This window comes from Pyrus communis, chromosome 1 (assembly GCF_963583255.1).
Source record: "Pyrus communis chromosome 1, drPyrComm1.1, whole genome shotgun sequence".
Lineage (NCBI taxonomy): Eukaryota > Viridiplantae > Streptophyta > Magnoliopsida > Rosales > Rosaceae > Pyrus > Pyrus communis.
Genome location: NC_084803.1, coordinates 39639565 through 39665504, shown reverse-complemented (window position 1 = coordinate 39665504; position 25940 = coordinate 39639565). Strand labels below are relative to the sequence as shown.

Genomic DNA, 25940 nt, shown 5'->3' with positions numbered 1-25940 from the left:
ATCAGTTATTGAATTCAACCTGGGTTGGCCCATCGTGTGCTACAAAGATTTGGTAAGCTAAGGCTTTTTGTACATTCACACAAGAATGAAGAATTGCCAATGCCTCCGAAGTCCGAACGAGCCCGATACTGCAATTTGGGTTGTAGTTGTTGTAGTTTGAAGACGTGGTGTTGTTTACTATCGAAAATTTAAGAGATAGCATATGCCGATTTGGTGTGGCCGACATGAACAAATATCCAATGTTGTCCTTTACCCACCAAAAAAAAAAAAAAAAAATCCGATGTTGTCCTGTACCGGCGAAGGTCAATTAAGAATTGTACCAAATACTAATAAACAGAATTTTCTCCCTCTCTCTCTTCTCTCTCTCTAATAAGACAACTCCTATGATTCTCTCCTCTCCTTTTTTCATCCACCTTTCATCATCTCCTCTCACATTCTCTTATTTCGTCTTTCTTTTGCCATAAAAAATTAATATAAGATGTTGATATGGTTTAACCGTGAAGGTTCAATTAGGAGGGGAGGGAAAAAAAAAGGGGAGAGAATCCTACTCCTTTGTTTATATAAGATAGGGCATCTCACAAAGCGTACTTCCTCTACCTCCAAACCCCTTACTTGAGGGCAAGTATCACATCTTTATCAACTTATTTGACAAGAGTATATTAGTGTATATATTTAGTGAGAACATCTTAACTACATATCGGTGTATACATCTAACTAATGATAGAAAACAATCGTTCTTAAACTTGTAATTCACATGAGTAGTACTAAATGCATCAAAAACAAAATTCTAAAATTCTATATGCTTAAAGATCAAATGATTTATTCTTCTCAATCGTAGAGAAAAAGATGTAGGTATTCACGAAAACGTAAGAACTATTACAAATTTCAAAATTACACTTCTAAATTGGTGTATAGGGATCACTTAAGAAACAAGATTTTGTTAACCGATGAGTCATCGCATTAGGCATTCAATAGATATAATTAAGATCAGAATATGCGTAAATTGAGCAACACTCATATAAGAGTAATTGGATTTTGATTGTTCTGATTTACTCTAGTTATTAAAACTTATTACTTTTGACAAACAAGATATTGTAATTTTATCTGTTACGTTATTTAGGTAATTACTTATTTTACCTTAATATCAATCCGACAATCATCATCGGTCCTTAAAATGTAGTCCGACTCGTCTGTAATCTTTTACATCAATTTATATACCCATTTTGCCTACAAAATTTATAAATATACACCATCAAACAGCTAGCAAACCAACGGTCTGGATTCATTTGTGTCGTTTACCTGATACAAATGTCGGAAGCAGTTTAAGCCTTTCGGTGCAACCTTCCACTTGTCCGGACTCAGTCGACCTCCAGAAAACCAAAATTCCACACCGACTTTGCCCTCACTTCCAATCATAATTTGCCACTCCAAACTCCAATCATCAACCTCCCCTGAATTCCCGCTTTTATCCACTTCCAGGGCACTTTCGTAAAATTAAATAACATGCAAGGGCATTTCCGTCTCCCAATCACTGACTTCACACCTGACGTTCCCGCGGCCAAACAAAAAGCCGCCACCTTCTCTCTCTTCGCGCCATTTCCCACAGTTCTTGAGAGAGAAGGAAGGAATATATTCGAGAGTTCTAGAGAGAGAGGGGACCGATCGCCATGCCAACTCCAGACGGAGACCGCCACCGGGTCAGGGCTCGACCGGCGGTCCGAACCCGAGTCCCACTCCGGCAACTCCTCCGAGTGGCATCGGTCGCGTGTGGAATCCAATTCGGTTGGGCCCTACAGCTCTCGCTCTTGACTCCGTACGTTCAAGAGCTCGGAATCCCTCACGCTTGGGCCAGCGTCATATGGCTCTGTGGGCCTTTATCGGGCCTTGTGGTCCAGCCCCTTGTGGGCCACATGAGCGACCGCTGCACAAGCCGATACGGTCGTCGGCGCCCATTCATCGTGGTCGGAGCGGCCTGTATCGCCGTCTCCGTTCTAATCATCGGTTTCTCCGCTGATATCGGGTGGTTGCTAGGCGACAGAGGCGGCGGCGTCAGGCCCAGAGCCATCGCCGTGTTCGTGTTCGGGTTTTGGATTCTGGACGTGGCCAATAATGTGACTCAGGGTCCTTGTAGAGCTCTCCTCGCTGATCTCACTGGTATGAACCTTCAATTTGAACAATTTGCGAACTTTTTTATGATCAAATAATATATTTACATTAAGCGGTAGGGGAATAAATTGGTATCGAATGAAATTCAAACAGACAATAAACTTCTTAGGAATACCGCTAGACCGTAGTAAGTAACAATTCAATCCATTGACCTTAGTCAACTTCTAGTCAATTTTGGAATGAGTTTTGATGAATTTTGTGGTTGTTTATAACTTCTAATATGTATTAATATTCTGTGAAAAATGCTGTTGAAAACTCATCATAAATTAGGTGATGTATGATCTGCTGGAGACTGAAAGTGTAAACATTTTCCTAATTTTGGAACTTTGGTATTGATAATCCACCCTAATACGTTAAGCTGTGCATGCTGCAGTAAACCCGAGAGTTTAGAACTCGAGATCCTTTATAAGTTAGGGGTCAGTACTTGGTATGGTCCGTATGGATGTTTGAATGCAATACAGAATAATGGCTACTATTGTAGCAAGAAAGCTATTTATATTTGCCTACGTGCGAGATGAACATTGAACAGACCTCCCGAACAACTATTGAGTAGAGACTGTTTCTGCAAATGCTAGAATTTTGATTGCTTGCAGAGGTCTTATAATTCCAAAAATGAATGCCAAAGTGGCAGAGGTTTAAACCATGCCTTGATTATCTTGCAAGAGATTATCTTCACCTCAAAGTAGGTCATTGTGATTTGTTATTGATTTCACAGAATGGAGAGAGATTAATGACCACATCGCTATGGAATCACTTTTTTTATGTGAAGTTCTCAAAGACAACTAGAAATTATTGATGCATGGAACATTGTTGATTCTTTTGAGGAACATTGGTTAGCTGCCAATGCGCTGAAAAGATCAAATGTGCTGAAAGATCAACGTGTCAAAATAAATACCAGTAACACTTTTTTTCTTTGTAATTTCTCTCTTGCTAGAAAAGGATTATCGAAGAACTCGAGTGGCAAACGCTTATTTCTCTCTGTTTATGGCGGTTGGCAATGTTCTTGGATATGCAACTGGATCAATAAGTTACTTGTTCAAGGTTTTTCCATTTTCAATTACCCCAGCATGCAATGTTAACTGTGCAAACCTCAAGTCTGCTTTCTTCGTCGACACTGCCTTCATTGCAATTACTACATGGATAAGCATATCAGCAGCTCAGGAAACACCTCTGGGTTCAAGTAACAGAACTACACCCTTTGCTGATGAAGTGCCAGGACAGTCAAGTCATATTGAAGAAGCTTTTCTCTGGGAGCTGTTTGGGACTTTTAGATATTTCCCAGGGTCTGTATGGTTAATCCTACTTGTTATTGCTCTAAACTGGATTGGGTGGTTTCCATTTCTTCTCTTTGATACTGATTGGATGGGTCGAGAGATTTATGGTGGCAAGCCAAATGAAGGGATAAATTATAGTACTGGTGTTAGAATGGGAGCTCTTGGTTTGATGTTGAATTCGGTTCTTCTTGGTATAACCTCGGTGCTTATGGAGAAGCTTTGCAGGAAATGGGGGGCTGGCTTTGTGTGGGGAATTTCAAGCATTCTCATGACTCTTTGCTTTTTCGCAATGCTTGTTATTACATTTGTGAACAAGAGTATTGGCGTTGGGGGCCATGATTTACCTCCAGATGGCATTGTGATAGCTGCACTGGTTGTTTTTGCAGTTCTCGGTATTCCATTGGCGGTAAGCTTTTATTTCTGGTTGAATGTGATGCATGCTTTCTATTTGGCAATGTATGTTTCACTGTTCGAAGGCAAACAGGGGCTAAATTTTATGAGCAGGGAATGTTGGAAGTTGCTTACGACCAATCTTTTTCTTTTGGTAACTAATGATGGATCAAGCATACCATAATGGTTATTTTACACCAAAAGAATATAAAAAATTACTTCAGAACAAAAAGGGTTAATCTCATCCATTTGACCTCAAAATATGCTGCTGTGGGAAGGAAGGGGGTGTCAAGTTGGGGATCTTCTCTGTAAGAATTTGACCTATCAAGTAATAATTTTTTATTTGAGGAGAAGTCATCTTCACTTTTCTCTCTTGTTTTTGAAAAACTTTGGGTGGATTTGAAAGTTATTTTATCGTTTTTGGAGAAGGGCCTTTTCACCATGCGGTTATTATGGAATGTCTACGCTTTGTGTGTGAACTTGGTCTATGAATGGAATTTAAATTACCGGAATATTTGTTGCAGATCACATACAGTGTTCCGTATGCTTTGGTTTCTTCTCGAATCGAGTCTTTGGGACTTGGCCAAGGTTGGAATTTCTTTAACAGAATGTTTTCGTTGGAGTTTTAGCTGTAGGGTTTCTTACATTGATGTTTGGTTCTTGTAGGTTTATCAATGGGTGTACTGAATCTGGCAATAGTAATCCCGCAGGTAAGAACACTCATTTCCTTTTAGCAATGCATGTGACGCTTCTGTGTTGAAACTAAATTAACACGAAATACATTACTGGTATAAGGTTATAATACACTTGTACAGTCATCAACCAAAAGTGAAGAGATACATGCACATATGACACCTGCACCTTGTCCCAACTTTGGGGTTGGCTATATACATCCTAATTCTTTTGTCATGTCCCATCGTTGGTTAAATTTTCATTTTAAGTCATGTTTTGATTATAATTCCTAATTACCACTAAGTTGTTGTTGGCCTTAGTCTTCCCGTAGCACCACCGTCCGTGTATTTATGTATACATGAAAATAAGTCTATTCATGTTGAGCATGTCCTCTCCTGGGACATGAAGGCACTAACTAATTGATTGATCAAGAAAAAACGCTTTTAAACTCTGCACCTTTCCATTGTTTTATTATGTGAAACATAGTCGAAACTGCTTTCTACTATCACATTTTGGGACGAATTACTGAAACCACCCAAGAAACAATACCCTGTTTGACAAAACCCCTTAAACTGCTACTAGGATGTGATGGTTCAGCCGTTCAGGTATGGGTTGATGCCTTATGCAAATCATCGATGCTTGAGTTGAAGAGCATGCTTTGAAAAGAATCATATTTGTGTATTTATTTTCCCTTGTTATAACAATTACTTGATTATTGCAAGTGGTGGATAGCCTTGTTGGTTAGGGCCTTCCTCTTCAACATACTGCGTCTCGGGTTCAAACCCTCCTCACTCCCCTTAGTGTGGTTGATTAGTGTATAATATCGCATGTAATCAACAATTACTCCATTAATAGTTGTTTTGTATTGAGCCAATATTACCTGATTGAACTCCCATGGACTTCTCTGTGAATGACATTTATCATCTTTATTATATTGATTTTGGTCATGAATATTTGTTGTTTGAGAACAGGTGATCGTATCACTAGGAAGTGGACCGTGGGATCAGCTATTTGGTGGTGGAAATGCTCCAGCCTTTGCCGTGGCAGCAGTTGCATCCTTAGCCAGCGGCCTGGTGGCCATCTTGGCAATTCCACGTTCTGCTGCTCCTAAGCCCGGAGCTGTCGCATGAGGTATTTTGTTGTATCTACTTTCCACTGAACTTTTTTGTCACCGAAATGGTAAAATCTCAATAATTAGTGAAAATCTGTGAATAGCTGTTACTTGCTATACAGTCAATCAGTTGAAGTTACTTGTGTTCAAATAATTTAAAGGCCTGGCAACGAGTATGTGGATGTTGAACTCAATTTCCACGTGCAGTGCTTCGATTCAGCAAATTATACATCTGAGTTTCTACAATTTATTCAATTCCTGCTGGGCACTTGGTGAAATCCCTATGTGGGAATCACATATTTGTTTAGACATGGGAAATCCATGTGGAATGGGTGATTTTAGACACTGCTATTTTTAAAAGTGTCGTGGGAAACAAGATTGTCATAAAGCGATAGCTTTCCGCAGACGCTGGCTACGAAAATATGTTGATGTAATGGAAGTCAGTTAGTGCCCGGTGAGACAAGTTATCTACAACTAGTGGAGAATTTCTTGAATGAAAAAACCAGTCCCATCTGCAGGATTGTGGCAAATTGCCATGGAAAAGTAGGTGCAGCCTCCTCAGCTGTAGATTCCGGAATTAATCCGAGACTAGTTTGCTACCAACCAAAGATAAGATGTTGCGGCTGTTCGAGAATAATTCGTCTTGAAAATATTATGTTTTCCTTTCGGGTAAAGCTTCGATTGGGCGATGGTGGTTCGGCTATGAGGTATTGGAATCTCATGCGTTTTGTTCATGGATTTTGTTGTATGAATATGGTGGCCAGCAGTGAATATGTGAAATGTACTGATCGAAACCTTGATGGAGACCATGCCTTTTTATTCTCTCTGATTTTTTTTTTTGGTTCTCTCTTTTGTTGCAAAGTTTTATTCTTGTGATGGCTTTTGCGTTTATTCTCTTTTCTTCCGCTTTTTTTTTTTAATTATATATTAAAATATTAATTAGTTTAAGTAAAATTTATTTTATTCTTTGTGTCTGGACATTGGAATAAATTCTTGCCTTAATTGCTATAATAACCATCTATGAAAGTCTGTCTGCTTTTAATCCTCCCATGCTTGTTTGCTAGACAGGCTTCTAGAAGTATTGGAAAGAAAAGAAAGGGAAAAAATTAAATCAAATCTCTCGGGTAACGTTCACTATTTCTATTGAAGAATGCTTGGATTAGTTGCTTGTGCGTGAGTGCGTCAAATAGTCAAGAATTGCCCACTCATGCATTGACGACAAAATTCATTTTGCTGAGTGGTATGGGGAACATAGTGGGTTCCGGAAATACGAGAAGAAACATGCATAGTACATGTCACAAGGCTTTTACACTAGTAGAAGAGAGATTAGTGACACATTGTTTTTTAGATAGATTTAAGGCATATCAGACATCTCCAGGAAAGGCAAGGGAAAGGCTCTTTCTGCCGGGACGGGAATATGTGAATTTGTTCGTGTATTTTTAAGAGGAATATTTATTTTATTTTATTATTAGTGTCAAATCCCAAAAGGTCCTATCGTTGCATATGTCCTCTTCCCAAAACAGGCCTTGGATATTTATTTTGTTATAATATGTTGATGGAGTTTCATTTTTCGGGAAATAGATCATCTTCGGATTCTTTCCACCAAATCAAAGAATCGGGACTTTTGAAATTTGATTCAACGGTTACAAACAGGAGACCTTTTTAAAAATTATAATAACTTTAGCCGTTTGATCAAATTTCAAGGGTTTGGATCCCTTGATTTGGTGGATTTGGTGGAAAGGATTTGGAGAGGATCCCTTTCCCATTTTTTGTCGTCACTCACCTTTTTATTTATTTTTTATTTGATATAAAAAAAATTGAGAGTATCTTCGATGCAAGAACTCAAATTCGCTACTTATATTTTTGTAAGGAGATAATTTTCACATAACTTCTTCTCATACTCTTCTTTATTTATCGGATTAAATAAATAAAAGGAAAAAAATTAATATTAAATTGGAGTATGTGAGAGCATAAAACTGATATACATTTATCATTTCTCATTTTATATTTGGGTCCCAAAAAGTTGCTACATATATGTATTTTGGTTATTTTTTCAAATGCAAATACTCAAATCTTAAGACTCATCTTGAGTTTTAATATTTGAGTCTTTGTATTGAAGGAGAAAGCATTGGACGCAAAACATGTGTTTTAACAATTTAGTTATGTCCATTGAAGATGATTGGACTCAAAATACAAATTTCATTTTTCTTGGTTGAATAACATTATTCCTAATTTGACACTCCACCTTGAACTCAATTCTCATATTGAAACTCAAATTTGAATCCCAACTTCGTCGGAAAGTTATACATGAACTTTAAGTCTCTGGAGCATTGAAGAACCTTAGACTCAAATTAAAATAGTGTTATTTATTTTGTTTTGATTTCCACAGATTAAAATATCAACACGTCTATTTCTAATATCAAATCTACAACTACAAGTGAGTGAGTGAGTGATCATACATTTGCGCATTTATGTCATTGATACCCCAAAAAAATTCTGAAATTCTGGATTGAGTGCAAGCATATAAGCATAAAACCCCCACTATAACAACAACTTGGGTTGATACAAACCGGTGGAAATTGCATTTTGGGTGAGAGTGAATGAGACCCCACTTCCCAATTAAGATGCTAAATTCGAATTCTTTTTTTTTTTTTCTTTCTTTTCTTTTGCATTTTCATTTGGAAGGAAAACTATTTTTTGTGTATGAATTACCATTCGTGCATGAATAATGTAACCCTAAAAATAATGACCCGTGAATCCTTTTCATTTTTTATATCAAAGATTACAAAATGTGTGACAGAAGAATGTGACAAAAAACTCTAGTTGTAAGGGAAAATATCAAAACATATATACTTTTTTAGACATGATTGATTGGTAAAGTAGCAGTTGGGGAAATCTGTGCATAATTTTTTTATTTCAATTTTCAGTTTTTCGCTCGTTTTGGTCCATTGGTTTTGTTACTTTTGACACGCACCTCTCAAAACTCATCTGTCTCTACAGAAAAATACTCATTGAGCTCGATACACATGGAGTATCTGACAAGGGCGGGGGTTATGGGTTTCTGGGACGCGATAAAATCTCTTCGGTACAACTCTTTAAGCTTTTCTTCCTCTTCGGAGTCACTCAAATGGGAAGATGAACTATCATGCAACGGGATTGTCATTCTGTCAATGTATGTACCAACATAATTACGTAGTGTTATATAAAAAAATTAAAACACATGATAGTATATGGTTGATTTGAAATACCGAAACAGTGAATCTCATATTACATGTGCCGTTCACGTTGTAACTCGAGATACTAAAGTAACCGTGTCTTAAAATGGGAGGAGGGAAAAAGTTTTACTTGCTAGTATCACTGCTTGTTTGGGATGGTGGTAGTAGGCACAGAGGCAGAGGTGCAGAGCAGGAAACAGAAGCAGAAACACAGAGAGAGAGAGAGACAGAGAAGAAAGAGCCAAGGCTCTCTCCCACAGAGAGACAGCCTCCCTCTGTTGTGTTAATAGGGATACAAATTAAACGGTTGTAAGTGGAGCACGTAATTGTCTATCAGTGTTCCCTTTCTCCCATCTGCCTACCTCTTCTCCAAGCATGCACACACAGTCATCTCTCTCTCTCTCTCTCTCATCCCATTACAATCCATTTCTCAGTGGTCCCATTCCATCACACAATACCTACCTCCAACGTACCCATCAACATATCATATATATCCCTATTAAAAAATATGGTGAAAAAAATGGTGCAACAAAAGATGAGTTTAGATTTGCCACACATTTTCCTCACTTGTACAAAACCCTTAAACCAAAATCCCACTTGTTTAGATAAATTAGGTTAAGCCCCAATTTACCAGCAAACTAAGCAAATCTTAATTTGATACTCAATCTTTCTGGTGGTTGATACTTTTGCGAGTCTCAAGTCTCAATTTCTTGTTTAATTACGTCCAAAACCAGCGACCTCATCTATCTGGCTTGGGTTTGAGTGTGCATGACAAATTTTGAGCAACGTCTCTCAATAGAGTGATCAATGAATAAGGTACAATTGTCTTGTTTCATGTTTGGTGAACTTAATAATGGCGAGACTAACCCCCTTAAACAACACACTAGAGAAAACAAGTACCCTTTACAAATGTGGGAATTTGAGAGACATAACTGAATTCGATCCCATCCTGACCCTCGCACGAAACGAGGCCCTAGTTAGGGCCATCGGAAGTACGAGGGTTTTTATTTACTAGTAAAATGACTACTATTTTCCATATGCGATTAGGATCTTAACAAATAGATCGTGAAATCAAAGCCACTTTAAAAGGAAACAAACTTTACCACAAGTTAAAATATTTGATTGACCTCAAAACCCATGTCTCACTTTAAATCCTCCTAAGTGGAGTGGGGAGGACCAAAAGCAGGTTGTAAGCTTTGGCACCTCTCAAATTGAGCTATCTATAGCAACCTAGTGATGTGTTGATTTATTCTAATCAAGTGGTTGAAGAGACAGCAAAGAGCTTTGCTGAGATTGGGTAATGTTGCTAAACGTGTTTTGTGCCAAGATGCAGACATATGCATGGTCAAAAAGTTCAAATATGCAAACATGTTTGCTGCCCACAAGTTAGCTAGCAGTTCCAGTTGTTGCCCATATTCTCAAAGACTGCAACAATACACAACAAACTAATAGGCTCTTGTCATTTCTCAAGCAAGCAAGCAACAAATTAATTAATTAAAATGCTGTGTAGCACTACTCACAAATTAAAATGCTTTTTTACTACCAATTCCACTCGGCAATGGCATCCTAATTTAAGATAAACTTGTTTTACTTTTTTGGTATAGAAAAACAGATCCGAATGCAGTCTATAGATTGGGGGGAGGGGTTTAAAAAAGATTATCTACTTAAGCGAAAAGGTTTAACCATGAACTCATCAACACCAAGTTAATCCCACTACCGACAAAGTGCCAAAATTGGGCCACAATTACGATTTTCCGATAATCAAATATAGAATATTGCTTATGCGGTTAAAATCGACCAATAATCTTTCGGGGCTTTCACTTGTTTCATTTTTTTTTTTTAAGTTTCTCCACCCACACCCTTTCAAACTTTCATACCACCATATGAAAACAAAATGAAGTGACTTAACCTAATATTTAGAAAGAGAGAGAGAGAGAGAGAGAGAGGTAAAAATTAGGGACGAATGGAAGGTCGGCCCCCACACAACCTCCCCATGAACCATTTTCTTTTAGGTTTTATCTTTTCCCCTTTTCATCTTTCTGGCTGAATGAATCCTTTCAAAGCATTTTCGGGAGGACACTTTCCCTATGAGGGTTCTCTCTTGGATATATTGACACGTGCATGAAGCAAATTGTGGGACCCAATTTCTTCCATGTGTATATAAAACCCTCCTCACCCTACTTCCCTTCTCACATTCAAAATCCTCCAACCAAACACAAAAAGACCCAACAAAAAACAGGGTCCTTCCTAATTCTATTTCTTCTCTCACTTTGTTCTTTAAAATTGTTGTTTTCTTAATCCAAACATCATTAGCTTTAGCTTTAGCAAATTAAGCTAATCAATCATGTGCAACCCAAAGCCTTCTTCTCCCTCCTCATTTCTCTCGACCAACAAAACCCTCTTAATCAAAACCTCCAATAAAACCATGGACGACCTTCACTCTTCTGATGTTTTTGTTGACGATGACGATCAAGAGCTCCATAGATGGCCTACTCTCTCCGAGGTACTTAACAACAAAACCCCAACAATCATTTTCATGATACAACAAAACCAACCATATAAAAAAAAGTTTATATGCTTCTTGTTTTTGATTAATTAATAATGTTTGGACGGCGTTTCGAAGTAAACAATTAATTAACATGTGTTAATTCTTGGTATCTTTCTGTTTTTTTGCATTTTCAGGCTGTACAAGAATTCAAGGCCATAGGGAAGATCTCAGGTCCATCAACCATGACAGGCCTACTTCTCTACTCAAGAGCCATGATCTCCATGCTTTTTCTGGGATACCTCGGTGAGCTTCAGCTCGCCGGAGGCTCCCTTTCAATTGGGTTTGCCAACATCACAGGCTACTCCGTCATCTCCGGCCTCGCCATGGGAATGGAACCCATCTGCGGGCAAGCGTACGGCGCCAAACAGTTGAAGCTCCTCGGCCTAACCCTTCAGAGAACCATCCTCCTCCTCCTCTCCACCTCCCTACCCATCTCCTTCATGTGGCTCAACATGAAGAGAGTCCTCCTCTGGTGCGGCCAGGACGAAGAGATTTCCTCCGTCGCCCACACTTTCACCCTCTTCTCCATTCCCGACCTCTTCTTTCTCTCCCTTCTCCACCCCCTCAGAATTTATCTGCGCACCCAAAACATCACATTGCCAGTGACCTACTGCTCCGCCATCTCCGTCCTCCTCCACATCCCTCTAAACTTCCTCCTCGTTGTCAAATTCCAAATGGGGATTTCCGGGGTGGCCATAGCCATGGTTTGGACTAATCTCAACCTCTTCATCCTACTCTTTTCCTTCACGTACTTCTCCAATGTTTACAAGGACACGTGGGTTTGTCCCAGCGCTGATTGCCTCCGCGGCTGGTCGTCTTTGCTTGCGCTCTCTATCCCGACCTGCATCTCCGTTTGCCTCGAGTGGTGGTGGTACGAGTTCATGATAATGCTCTGCGGACTGTTAGCCAACCCAAAAGCCACCATTGCTTCAATGGGAATACTAATCCAGACCACCTCTCTTGTCTACGTGTTCCCTTCATCGCTCAGCCTCGGCGTCTCCACGAGAGTTGGGAACTTATTGGGCGCTAAGCGACCCTCAAAAGCGCGCATTTCTATGATCGTCTCGCTCGTTTGCGCGGTGGCTTTAGGCCTTTTAGCCATGTTGTTCACAACATTGATGAGGCACCAATGGGGGAGATTCTTCACTAATGACGCGGAAATACTCAAGCTCACGGCGATTGCATTGCCGATAGCAGGGTTGTGTGAGCTCGGAAACTGCCCGCAAACCACCGCCTGCGGTGTTTTAAGGGGAAGCGCGAGACCTACGGTTGGAGCCAACATAAACTTGGGGTCATTTTACTTGGTGGGAATGCCGGTGGCGATGCTGATGGGGTTCGTGGTGAAAATGGGGTTTGCAGGGCTGTGGCTTGGATTGCTTGCAGCTCAAGGCTCTTGTGCTTTGCTCATGTTCTATGTCGTTTGCACAACAGATTGGAATCTTCAGGTCAAAAGATCAAAGGATCTCACCCAAGCTACTTCTGCAGCTTCTACAACTTCTTCGATATTACCAATATCATCCGCACCACCACCAAGTTCTGATCATAAGGATCCCAACTTGGAAGATGATGAGGTTGTCAAATCATCGGAAGCGCTGGAAACAGACCCACTTATTGTATGATCATCATATCTATCACATCATCAGCTACTACAAAAAGTTAACACTAGCAATGTGCATTAACTAAATATATATAATCATCACAGCTAATTAAGTTAGTTTCACCCTAGCTAGTTAGCTTCCCCATTTTTTATTTCCCCTTTTGAGGAACTGTATGTGATTCGCAAAGCCGCCCACATCATATCTGAGCTACTGTATAAGAGTCTTCTTTTATATTTTCTCTTTATATATATAATTAGTCTACTTTTTTTTTCTTTTCTTTTTTTTTTTTTTTTGTATTTTTCTTTTCCTAGTTGTATTAATCAAACATTGTATTTTAATTATTAATCAGTTTTTCATGTGTTGGATACGTGTGTTGAAAGAGAGAGAGAGAGAGAGAGAGAAGGGTTTAATTGTCGGTTGCTTTTGAACCATGATAAGATCTGTGCCTACCCTTCTTCTTGGTCGATTCCAAATTAGGCAAAAACGTTGCTGTCCTAAAAGCGAAATTACACATTATTACATACAATTTCTTTGCAGATACTAACCTTTTACACATTCTTCACATTATTACATACAATTTCTTTGCAGATACTAACCTTTTACACATTCTTTCTGTTCAAAGACCTAATTTAATGGAACACGCATTGTTTGGATCATAAATATAAGTAACACTCTCTAAAATATTTACATTAACTAATTAACACCTAAGTTCAACTTCACCAGTTCATATATAAAATATCGCTTGTCTAAAAAAGAAATGTAAAACAACACATGCATAATGTGAGTTAATCCAATTGGCCAGAACAACTTTTGCAGCCTTGGTTTAATGTCTTCGGGGATTAAAGTAGTTTACAAGCATGCGAAATTGCTCAGTTCACTATTTAAGAGACTTGTAATCTGGTCTGCTAATTCTTTTTTCTCTTGTTATAGTGCTTGAAATCATTTTCAAGCATGCAAAAATCTTTCTCACATGCATGCATCTGGTTTGTTTGATATTATTTTATGTGCTCATGAGGAGCTTCTTTTGTTGATATTTTTTTATCTGAAAGGGTTTCAATTTGAAATTATCAATATCTATATATAATAAGTGGCTGTCCTTCTAGGCTTCAGCTCAGCACACTTTGCTAGCATCATGAAGCAATTATACCAAGTTGAAAAGTAAACAAAAACCAAATTTGAAAATACAGAAGTTAGTTCAAAAACAAAAATACATATACATATCTGTATAACTACTTGAGAGAGAGAGAGAGAAAGTAAAATGATGACAATAATTGACAGTAGAGAAGTATCTATAGAAGGAGACATTTTTCAAAGTCATGAGAACATGATTTGGTACATCAATTATCATAATATAATTAGTTGAGTTTTCATTTATTTTTCAAATTTCTAAACCAATTGTATTGTTATACTTGAAATACCGGTCGTTTTTCCGAGACATTAAAAATTTTCTCTACACAAGAGGGGGCATTGAATGAAGTGTGAAGGGCCCTAGATTCTAATTGAAGAAACAAAATCCAGCTATTATTGCCTCCGTCTACTTCTCAGATGACAGCAATTGGAGCAGCTCTGCATTACTAGTTTCCCACTCCACACAACCCATCATAACCCTGCCTAGCTACTTCCCTCCATTTTTCTCATGAATAAAAGTCCAATTTTGTATTCCATATTTAATTCATGTCTTGTAAATATATAATGTCTTTTGTGGTAGTAAAAATTTGTTGTCTCAGTCTTGACAAAATTATACGTACAAATAATTAAACACCTTAAATCGATGACCAAACCCACATGCCCAAAGAGTTGGAGGGGGAGTTTGGCTACTGAATCTTCGATGCCTAAGTTAGTTTTTCTTAAAAGAGAGATTTAGGGTTAAGTTGTGCATAGTAACTTCCACTTACTTGAGAAGTGTATAAAATGGGGTATTTATTAGGAGATAGTCGGTCACATGTGTAAGGATTGTCATGCCATGGGTCAACATCCAGTTGGCTAATGTGTGACATCTCCTTAAATGTAGTAGGAAAGTATCTTTAAGATGCTGGAATATCTTAAGGATACTAGAAAATAATCCTTAGGGTATTATGAAATCAATAATAGTATTTAAGAATTATACTTAGAAAAGTCTCAATTGGATGTAATTGTGCTTCCTTGAATACAAGAATATGCCTTCAATGAAGAAAGCCTCAAGGTATGAATTGGTTATTAATTCTACCTTTAATTACCTTGCCTTATCTCCTTGCCATGTGCAAAAAAGCTTGGAGAAGTTGTAGTTAGCAGCTCAGGTCTTCTTGGTTGTTGAATTATGTGGAACGGATGAGGGCCTCACCTATTTAATGAGGGCATTTTCATCTCTTGTAGGTAAAAGTCCATGTGCTAACTCCATAATTTTCTAGATTATTTTTTACTCTACATCTTTAACATATAAACAATATAAGGAAAGGTCATTTCAGCATTTAATTTAATTATTATTGTTGTTATTATTATTACTACTACTGTTGATGTACAAAATCAGGTAGACTTTGGAACAATGTAAAGTGTCAAGGTGTGAACTTCACAAGGTTGCTCCGGTCATTAAGTGTAGGTAAATATGTAGAAAGATAGAGATAGGGAAGCAGACACAAGATGTATGTGGTTCACCCTAAGTCGGGCTACATCCACGAGGGTAGAAGAATTCTCATTAATAATGTAGAGTGTACATGATAGAGAGGTTTAAGCATAATCATCATTAGTGAGTTCTAATAATGAATTCATTATAATAATGGCATTAGAGATTAATTGTGGAAGAATGATCTCCTATTATAGTGGAGGAGAGTCGCACGCTCTCATCCTCAGTCGATGTGGAACTCTAAAAAGCTTTATTCTGATGTTGACATGTCTCGCGTTGTGATTGGCCTCCTGGTTGGAGAGAAACTCTTATGCTTTGGCAGGGGTTCCTGAACATGAATCCTTCAGCGGGTCTTTGAAGGTATAAAGTTGACTGGTGCTCGGTATTTTCAGGATTGATGAAATATAATACAAACAGTGCTCCCCAAGTTCCCGAGTAAGGAAAGTTTCTTAGTTGGGTACTTGCAAAACCCAAGTAAGTGAGTTATCACGAAGCTTCCGAGTGCCCAAGTGTAATAGCATATAGTGGTTGTCTCCCAAGTCACCAAGCGAGGAGGATAGCCAAAGGAGGTGGCTTGATTTTTGTCAAGTTGCCGAGGGACCAAAGTCCTACCCTTTTCTTTTCTTTGCTTTTTTTTTTTTTTTTTTGTAACATTTCCATTTTTTTAGGACCAGGAACAAAAAAATGTGGGAGGGACCGCATAGATGGATTTTGCTTCGCACACTCTTGAGCAAAAGTGTGCTAGGTTTTATTGAGTTTAGTAATAAGCAAAGGTATGCGAAGCTTCACACTTGCATAGGTATGTGAGGCTTCCACCCTTCATATATATGTGGAGCTTTGCACTTGTAGCCCCCCCTACATGGGTGTGTGAAGCTTCACACTTGTAGCTTCCCCCCTTCGTGAGTATGAAACTTTGCACTTACCTAGCTTGATTTCATGCCAAGGTGGTGGAAGCTAACATAGGACTCATAAGTTAATTTTGCTTCACACACTTGTGAGCAAGAGTGTGCGAGGCTATCTACATGTTGTAGTTCTTGAAGGCTTGAATGAAACATATAATATGATTTTGCTTCGCAAACTTGTGAGCAAGAGTATGCAGGCTATTTACGTTTTGTAATTGTGAAGGTTCAGAGGAACCATATAATATGATTTTGCTTCGCACACTTGTGACCAAGAGTATGCGAGGCTATCTAGGATAGAGATAGGGAAATATCATTAAGTGTAGGTAAATATGTAAAGGTATAGGGATAGGGAAGCAACCATAAGATGGTGGTTCACCTTAAGTTAGGCTACGTCCACAAGGGTAGAGGAGTACTCATTAATAATGTAAAGTGTACATGATAGAGAGGTTTAAGCATAATCATCATTAGTGAGTTCTAATAATGAATGAAGTACAATAACGGCATTTGGGAATAATTGTAGGAGAATGATTTCCTTTTATAGTTGAGGAGAGTCACACACTTTTGTATGCGGTTGATGTGGGACTCTAAGCGCTTTATTCTAATATTGACATGTGTCGCATTGTGATTTGTCCTCTAGTTGGAGAGAAACTCTTATGCTTCGGCAAAAGTTCCTTAACATGAATCCTTCAGTGGGTCTCTGAATGTATAAAGTTGATTGGTGCTCGGTAGTTATAGAATTGGTGAAGTATGGTACAAACTACAAACAATTATTATTATTATTATTATTATTATTATTACTATTATTATTTATTTATTTATTTAAAAAATAGTTGATTTTTAATTTGATTAATTGGAATTGGATTAAAACAAAAAAATTTGGATAAAATCATGAGATTCTTCGAACCATACGATGCCAAGCAAAACAAGCTAAATGGTTAACAACAAAATTAGTTTCATAGCAAGCACAAAGATTAAGTAGCGATATATTTAAAGGAAAATTCTACAGTACCTTTTAATTAAAAAAAGAGTATTGTTATCATTTAATTTAACGTTGGCAATGTATGTAATGCAATCACTTCCAAATATAATATCTTACGTTTATAGTATAACATGAATATAGTTATGGTTATAATTAGAAATACAAATGATCTAATTATTACTATAACATGGTTGGTAGTTATGATTATAGGTTGCCACTTAGTACTATGGTATAGTGGTATTCTTCTTTACTTGTAAGTGAGAGGTTTTAGGTTCGATTCTAGCTAAAGGCGCATTTGAAACAAATTATTATGGTCAGCCTATAGTGAAATTTAACCTATTCTCACAACCCTTAATTAGTGTAGATAATATAGAATGTATTAAAAAAATGGTTGGTAGTTACGTTGTAGATGTCTAATTACACTGTCAAGATAAGTTATTATTCTTTGACGTGATTGCATTACTTTACCCATGTTGATAATTACATCATAGACGTCTTATTATAGTGCAGACTGAAACATTAATTATATTTATATAAATGTTGCCTAAGTGTTATATAAATGATTTCCCAAATTATATATGTAAGCCATCAAGGGTGGTCCAGTGGTCGAAGATGAATTTCAGGCTCATATTCCACATAACATGTTATGGGTTCGATTCCTGGTGCTAGTGCATCACACGATGGTGGTCAGGAAGATGTTGAAATGCCTCTATGAATCTTTCACTCCTAAAATGATGGACTGTCATGGCAAAGCCACCAGTTGATACTTTAAAATATATGTGGAAGAAAATTTCTTCCTTTTTGTTCTTAGACAAAATTGCACCTACAAGACAAATAACACCTTAGGTCAAGGCCAAGAGCCTCATGCTCCCACGATGAATGGGGGGGGGTGGGGCTTTGGCTGAAGAACCTCAGATGCCAAAGTTAGAATTTAGAGAGAAAAGTGTTTGGAGAGCTTTTGGAAGTTTTGGAAGAGTGTGGAACCTCTCTTTTCAAAGAAAATCGAGTCCTATTTATAGAGCGTGGCTGGCCCTCTTTGGAAGAGAGAGTGGCCGGCCCTTGGATGTTTTTTGGGGTGTAATGGTGATTAATTTGGTGATTAATGGATTAATTAGGAATTAATCCATTAATTAGCCTAATTAATTTAATTTATATGGAATGTTTTGAAGGTTATGGAATGATTTCCTTGTATAGGATATGGAGTAAAGATGGATGAGATAAATTTGAACTTGTTACCTATTTTGGGCACTCTTGACTCAGTTGATGGATGATTCTCCACTGCTCGCGTGTAGAAAACTCGGTGTGTCTCGAGGGTAATTTTATCCTCTTCATCTAAAAATCCACATGTTGCCTCTTGATTATTTTTGATTCCACAATATATATATATATATATATATGTGTGTGTGTGTGTGTGTGTATTTATTTTTATATTTACTCATTTAGTTTTTGCATATTCAAATTTCCTGGACGTAGTGCTTGAAGCCCACTTCTCTCATCAGATTTCCTTATCTTCTTTTTGTGATCGAATTGATATATAATATCTACTTATCTCTATCTAGCCATCCTAGTACTACTCCATGAACACCATGCATTTGTGGCAAATAATTGTCTTTATAATGGGTAATACTAGTATACCATGTATCCATATTTCCTAGATTACCCTGCATCCCAATTGGGTTACTATTACAGGTTGTGTTATGTTGCAACTTGCAAGCGCATAATTATTTTATTCTGTCTTTTTCCTTATTTTAAATGCAACAGGAAATTTTATTTTGAGTGATTTCAAATTAGTCTTAACCTTTTAAAATATTTCAAACAATACTAAAGTTGTTAGGTTATTGTTAGGTCACCGGTGTTAAGTGATGACTTTACCAACATTAAGTAATGCTTCTAGCACTAAATGATGAGGTGGACCAATACTAAAGTTGCTCTTAACTAATCGTCATCTTTGGAGCTCTAATTTCTCAAATAGACTCCTTTTAGCCAAGTTAAGACATAAATTTGCTTATCTAAAATGCGTCGATTTGGAGATTGAAAACACCGTAAATGCCTTGAGGGTAAAAACTGGCTTTAATAATTGTCCACGTTATCACTTAATGCTAGTGAACTTAACAAATGCCTACTTTCAAAATGTTAAGTAATTATTTGAAATATTTTAAAATTAAAGTTAAGATCAATTTGGAATCAATCCTAAAATTTGAATAGCTATTATAAATAAATAAATAAATAAATAATTACATGCACCGTTCCTCGGACACCTAATTAAACTTGAATTTTTTAGGTTTTGGTGGATGATACCCTCGTAAACTTGGTAAAGTCTTTAAAAGTGTTCTACCTATATTCGGTAGCCAACAACCATGAATCAATTTTATTAAAATGTTATATGAAATAGTGGGGAGTAAATTGCATTAAAAAATTATGAAAAGACAAAAACAAAATTAGGTATATAAATAAAAGAGACTAGCAGCGCGTTTGGAACTCAAGTGATTAATGAAAAACCATTCCCACGAATTCCATCATCTTATGTACCACTCTCTTTCCAAAAGTAGGTATATTTAGATACTGATCAATTTCCAAGAATATTTCATGCTTTGATCTTTGATTAGGCGGAAGACTTGGCCTTCAACGAAAATCAATCTCATAAATATGTGGATGTTTCGTTTCAAGTTTTTCAATTCATTGAATGCACGAGATTTGGGCGCACGTTATCAGGGTCAAATAAAACTATGAAGCAAGGATTGATTGCGCGGAATTTGGAAAAAAAGCCAAATCTTTTCGAGAAGAAATTTAACGATTGAAATTCTTGTGCTAAGTGTGGAATGGAGATACAAGTACCTGATAGTATACAAACGGAAGGTAGAATTTATGTTCATCTGATATTATAACCTGGATATGGGTGTGATAACATAAACATAGCATTGTCAGGATGGCCGAGTGGTCTAAGGCGCCAGACTCAAGTTCTGGTCCTCTAACGAGGGCGTGGGTTCAAATCCCACTTCTGACAAATCTTGCTTTTAATTTTTTAATTTTTTTTTTTTATTTCTTTTCTTTTCTTTATATCTAGATGGGATTCCAAAGACATAAATGACTAATTGTCATGCGAAAATAATGCATGATGATAATTTTCGAGAGCTAACAGCTATAGCAAGAAATAAGTTTTCGATTAATGTACAAAAATTACTCTAATGTTGGGATTTTCTTTCTTAAATAATGCTCCCAATGCTATTTAGTACAATAGTTTAATGACATTTTTCTTCATTTGTAAGTAAGAAGTTTTAGGTTCGATTCTCACCAAAGATGAATTTGAATCACCTTATTGTTAGCCATTGTGGGGCTAAATTTACCCCCTTCTACCTTATTGTTAGCTTATTGTGAGATTAAATCCACCTGCTCCTACTTAGCTTAGAAAATATCGTTTTTTCCAAAAAAAAAAAAAAAAAAAAAAAAAAAGAGCTGCAAATAATTAACACATAGTCGTTTGTAGGATGTATTAGAATTTCATTATTTTTCATATTTTTGTTATCTCACTTTGGCCGCATTAAAGTTGAACCCCTTACATAACGAATAAGAAGATACCAAAAAACCTATTTTAAATTTTTTGCTGATGTTGCATTTTGAAGCCTAAAAATTGACATACAATTGTTTACATTATTTCTATGGCTATCTCCAATCTAGAAGGCAAAAGTTAGAGTTACATGTGTGGAGATATAAATTAACCACATCCAATAGAAGGAGACATGGATAATACGCTCAATACGATAGTTTTACCCTTGATGTCATGAGTAGAGCGCACAAAATTACCTAAAAGGAATAAGATGTAGTTTGCCCTAGGTAATGAGCTTTTATGCCAGTAATGAGTCATGAGCTCTCCGAGCTGTCCATGGTATGGGTCACGGATTTCTGAGCCACCTATGGCATATATTATGGGCTTCTGGGGATGCCCATAATACGTCTTGCCATCAAGCCATACCGGTCTAATTATGGTAGTAAGGCACCGACTCTCCGCGATCACCGTTAGATGTCAGGCGCATATGTGCTCTTACCAACATGGACCTTCAAAATTGTTAGCTGGTAGGACTGCGCCTGCATCATCAAGGACTACCTAATATATATGCTCTGCAACCTCTCCTCCTAACTGTCTGCTAGGTTTTATTTATTTTTATTTGTTGGCTATAAATAGCCGGGTCAAATAAAGGGAATCATAATCGTCACTAACTACTCAAAACTCTCTCAAGTTCTATTGTTCTCCTTGCTACTTTTTTGACTTAGGCACCGGGGACCATTTGGTGGACACCCTCCACCTTTTTTCAGGGTATTCATTTATTAGGCTAATGGTGTTTGTTTTCTTGTAGGTGGAATTTCGTTAAATCAATCATGTACGAAATTTGCATCCACAATATGTGACTTCAATTGTGGCGGTGTAGGTTGTAATATCCTTAATGCTTGCGGAGTCAAATTTGAATTTTTAACTCTCATGCATTATAGAGGGATTAAATCAATTTTAGAGGGCTTCTTTTTTTTTTTTTTTTTTTTGAACAAATGATATTATCTACACTAAAGGGGAGGGGGTAAGATTAGGGTTTAGGGTTTAGGCACCGGGGGTCATTTGGTGGACACCCTCCACCTTTCTGATTTAACGAAATTCCACCTACAAGAAATTCCACCTACCCTGAAAAAAGGTGGAGGGTGTCCACCAAATGGCCCCCGGTACCCTAAGATTAGCCTCACAATGGGTTAGCAATAATGTGGTTCAAATTCACTTTTGGCGAGAATTTAACCTAAAATCTCATTTACAAGTAAAGAGGAATACCATTAAACTGTATATAATACTAAATGGCAAATCAATTTTAGATTTAAATATAATATTTGTAGCTTCGAAAGGTGTGGATCCTACTTTTAACTTTTAGTGTTGTACCCAAAGTCAACTTTCTTTAAGGTTAATCCTTGTAACATCGGTACAGTGTGAGCCAAGTGATTTCTGATGTAGTGAAGGGAATGAATAGGGAAATGATAGACATACACACTTTCTTCTCCTCCTACATGCTTATGTTTAATTTTTTTTCATTGTTTTTGTTTGATTTATGCAATTTGACAATTAAAGATAAAGAGGGGTACGCAAATGGCTGTTTGAAACTCTGCTTCCAGATGCATAAGCAAGTTCTAGGGTTTCTAGGTCATGAAACCATTACCTCTACATGGACAATAATATCACGCCTTAATATAGTGACAAGTTTGAACTTGAAAATGATTAATTAAGGTACGCGTGGTTACGTGTTTCGCTAATTTGAAGATTCAGAATAAACCTAGCTAGATCCATTATCTTAGACTAGTTTTGACTTACAAATAAAAAATGGAGTCACAGATATCATGGCTAACAAAGCAATTAAGGTTATACAACATAAAACGGTCATCCGGTCATCCGGTCATCCAGTCATCCTGGATCCTATGCAACTAGATTTCTCTTTTAAACTTGTCAACTGATCAAAATTTTAGGTTTTCTAACTTTCATACTTTTCATCCGAAGTTTACATTAGTTTTCTCAAACATAAAATTTAGGTCTTCTTATCCTCATCATCTAGATTGCCACATCAGCTGAACAAGTTTTCACCGTCATTACATATATACAATATTGATCTCTGTACAAAACGGAAGGATTAAGTGTTGTGCTTTCCTTAAACTAGTATTATCTTCAACAAGCATGCACGTGTTCCTCAATAAAATGAACACTCGATATCTATCTTTTAAACCTTTTGGAAATGGTTATTAGTTCTTTTCCCAACAAATATTTTTGCTGGTTTAACGTGGAAGCTGCAACAAATATATCAATCAAAACCATCATTGTCCCCTGCCTCTACTAATTAACGTGGAAGTTGGAATCGAACAAATTCATGCCACGTGTTGTGTCATGCTGAGGATTTGACACGTGTGTGTCATCTCAAACTACTTTAGTTAACTTAAATATGCAATCCACCAATGGTGCATCATATTGTGCGCTAAAAGAACCATTTTTCAATGGGGTTTTAAAAAGACTTGAGAAACATGACAAAATCGCACCGCCCCAGTTGGTGAAATTAGTGGTAGGGTTTGCGTTACAACAAAGAACTAATTCAACAAAAAGTAACACCAAAAGGTAAAAAGTTGGTGTAAACAAAGATTAAGTAAGGATATATAATTTGCTTAATTAAGTCTCCAGCCAGAGGGGTGGCTAAATGTGGCAAAATTCCCTCCCTGTAACGTCTTATCAAAAGCCACCCTGCTCCCATAAACAGATAGAAAAAGAGAAAGAGAGGGCATGCATTGCAGTTGGTAATGGTGGCCCTTATCTCGTCCATAGCGACAGACGAGTGCATATACGATGCAGTTGGTGGCCATTGTGCATGCATTGATGCATATGCCTTAATCATAACTAGTATTGAGGAATGAGGACCTTCTACTCTAGGCAAAGCAAGGCATGCAAAAGAATGGCTTTAAAGTCTGTAAACACCAATTCATACGGTACGTATGTCGATTCCATTTTTCTCCTTTTTATATATGTATTTTTTATTTTTATATTTGCTTCTTGTAGGCCAATATGAACAAACAAAATAAATCTATTTTTTACACTGAAAATAAATTACAACGAGAATCTTCGGTAGACTCTATTTCTAAAAAGGGCAACCTTTAACCTATACATGAGTGGTGATATGTCGGATTGGGAGTATGTGCTGATATCTGATCCGTTAATAATCATGGACAATTGATCAAATATTCCTACACACATTGATCGCTTTTTTAAAACCCTAAATAAAAATAAATTTTAGAATCTCTTTAAGTGTCTGTCGAATAACCAAAAAACTTCAGCCTACAACACAAAAGTGACTAGATATGGGAACAAAATATATAAATGGTATGTTGTGTTGTATTAAGTGATCCCCATGCATCGATGAGGATGACCCACCCCGACCCCGCAGTTTATGTCTCCACCTGGAAAACACTTCCTGAAACTCGTGATTTACAGTAGAACTTTGTGTACCTTTAGCTATCCTGATTCTTATCCATTGACAAATGTACTGCAGCCGAAGCCACCTTTAACTTGTATGGATACATTCATTGCCATTGTTGTTGTCTGCTTTAGATACTTTTAGAGTAAGGTACTTAGCTTGTTCTTTCTGAACTAGATCAATTAATTTTTGCCTTAACCATCTAGACAAGCACTGATCAACTCCAAAACTATAAGCTGGGCAGGAGCTACAATGTGCATCTAGTACATGGAGAGACAAACAAACATATAGGTGCAACTTCACTCCGAAATCTGTAAACCAAAAAGAAAGTGAAGAATTAATATTAAATCAAAGTGAAGAATTAGTATGAAATCTCGTGCAAAGAAGATATGAAACCATGTTAGACAGACAACTACTGGTCTAAAAGATTTAAGTTCTTACAGAATAGGCAATGTAAATCAAGCTTATAAAGAAAGAGGTAATATTTTTTTTATCTTTGTAAATTTTAGAAAAGATTTCATGAAGAAAATGTAAGATTGCCTCACGTGAGTGTGTTTGCCACATCATATTTGTCTTATATTAAATAAGAAATAGAATTATACATGTATTAGGAAATAAATAATATTATGTTTTTATATTTTCGTGGGAATAGAACTCTGAAGGAGTGGTTTTAAACCAGTCACATCGTGGATGACAATAACCTTAATAGGAGGAAATTTTCAACTGTTGTAGATATATATGTTGGTCTCCTCTCAGGATCTATCGTTCATATTGAAAAGTTCGTCCTATTAAAAATTGAACACGAGATTGTAGAGAGGAGAAGGCTAACTCTAAATTGGAATGATGAATTCTTCAAGTAAGTTTTACTGATTGTTTCCGTAGAACCAATTCTATATATGATTATGATATTAATTGTAGTTACTTGTATTTAATTGCTTTAAATTCTTAATTGAAAACACTTACAGAAAAATTAGCCAATTATCGATCCAAATTTATTATAAATTTTAGGAGAATGGTACATATTTAAAATGATGATCAATTAGTGAGAAAATGCTACATATTATTTGGAGGTGATGATGAAAGACATCTCTATGAAAGAAAATACGTTCATAGTTACCGTGACATTGTAGTTCAATAAGTTAACAAACAAGAATATATATGCATGTGTACGACTCTCTATATGACTTCACATTATTATATTAAAACACCATGATGATTCTGAATTCATTTCATATAAGTTATTTACAAATTAGCATCCATTTTTCAAAATGGCCTATATATCTCTATATTTAAAAAGTGAAAAAACGAAAAGTTCCAATAAATAAAGGGGATGAAGTGGAGCCCCACCCGTGCACTCTCCACTCTCTTCCTGTGGAAGAGTGCAAATATCACCCACAACCCTAGCCCATATAAATACGACTCATATCCTTTGACAGACTAGCACAATAGCATTTCCGTGCTGACCAGAAGTATCCTACTAGTATCGAAAGAGAAAAAAATATCGAT

At 36.9% G+C, this 25940-nt stretch overlaps 2 protein-coding genes and 1 non-coding gene across 7 annotated transcripts; all 3 read left to right on the top strand.

Moving 5' to 3' along the window:
• Positions 1 to 1554: 1554 nt before the first annotated feature.
• Positions 1555 to 7115, top strand: LOC137709247 (sucrose transport protein SUC4-like). 5 transcript variants are annotated; one of them, XM_068448343.1, is made up of 6 exons: positions 1555 to 2154; positions 3101 to 3846; positions 4355 to 4418; positions 4497 to 4540; positions 5474 to 5633; positions 6682 to 7115. In XM_068448343.1, the coding sequence occupies exons 1-5, from the start codon at positions 1668 to 1670 to the stop codon at positions 5630 to 5632; spliced, it is 1500 nt and encodes a 499-aa protein (XP_068304444.1). In that variant the 5' UTR covers positions 1555 to 1667; the 3' UTR covers position 5633; positions 6682 to 7115. The 5 variants fall into 5 exon arrangements, with proteins under 5 accessions (XP_068304444.1, XP_068304451.1, XP_068304461.1 ...); XM_068448350.1 differs by having other exon boundaries at positions 6678 to 7115; XM_068448360.1 differs by lacking the exon at positions 6682 to 7115 and adding an exon at positions 5821 to 6442.
• Positions 7116 to 11042: 3927 nt separating this feature from the next.
• Positions 11043 to 13175, top strand: LOC137728907 (protein DETOXIFICATION 48-like). Its single transcript, XM_068467707.1, has 2 exons — positions 11043 to 11331; positions 11511 to 13175. The coding sequence occupies exons 1-2, from the start codon at positions 11173 to 11175 to the stop codon at positions 12993 to 12995; spliced, it is 1644 nt and encodes a 547-aa protein (XP_068323808.1). The 5' UTR covers positions 11043 to 11172; the 3' UTR covers positions 12996 to 13175.
• Positions 13176 to 20374: 7199 nt separating this feature from the next.
• TRNAL-CAA (transfer RNA leucine (anticodon CAA)) lies at positions 20375 to 20458 on the top strand. Its single transcript has one exon. It is a non-coding gene; the product is annotated as a tRNA-Leu (tRNA).
• Positions 20459 to 25940: the final 5482 nt, after the last annotated feature.

Coding starts and splice junctions, on each gene's coding strand:
- LOC137709247 (XM_068448343.1), top strand. CDS start 1,668: ATGCCAACTCCAGACGGAGACCGCCACCGGGTCAGGGCTCGACCGGCG. Junction 2,155..3,100: donor TCTCCTCGCTGATCTCACTG/GTATGAACCTTC, acceptor CTCTCTTGCTAG/AAAAGGATTATCGAAGAACT. Junction 4,541..5,473: donor TGGCAATAGTAATCCCGCAG/GTAAGAACACTC, acceptor GTTTGAGAACAG/GTGATCGTATCACTAGGAAG.
- LOC137728907 (XM_068467707.1), top strand. CDS start 11,173: ATGTGCAACCCAAAGCCTTCTTCTCCCTCCTCATTTCTCTCGACCAAC. Junction 11,332..11,510: donor GATGGCCTACTCTCTCCGAG/GTACTTAACAAC, acceptor TTGCATTTTCAG/GCTGTACAAGAATTCAAGGC.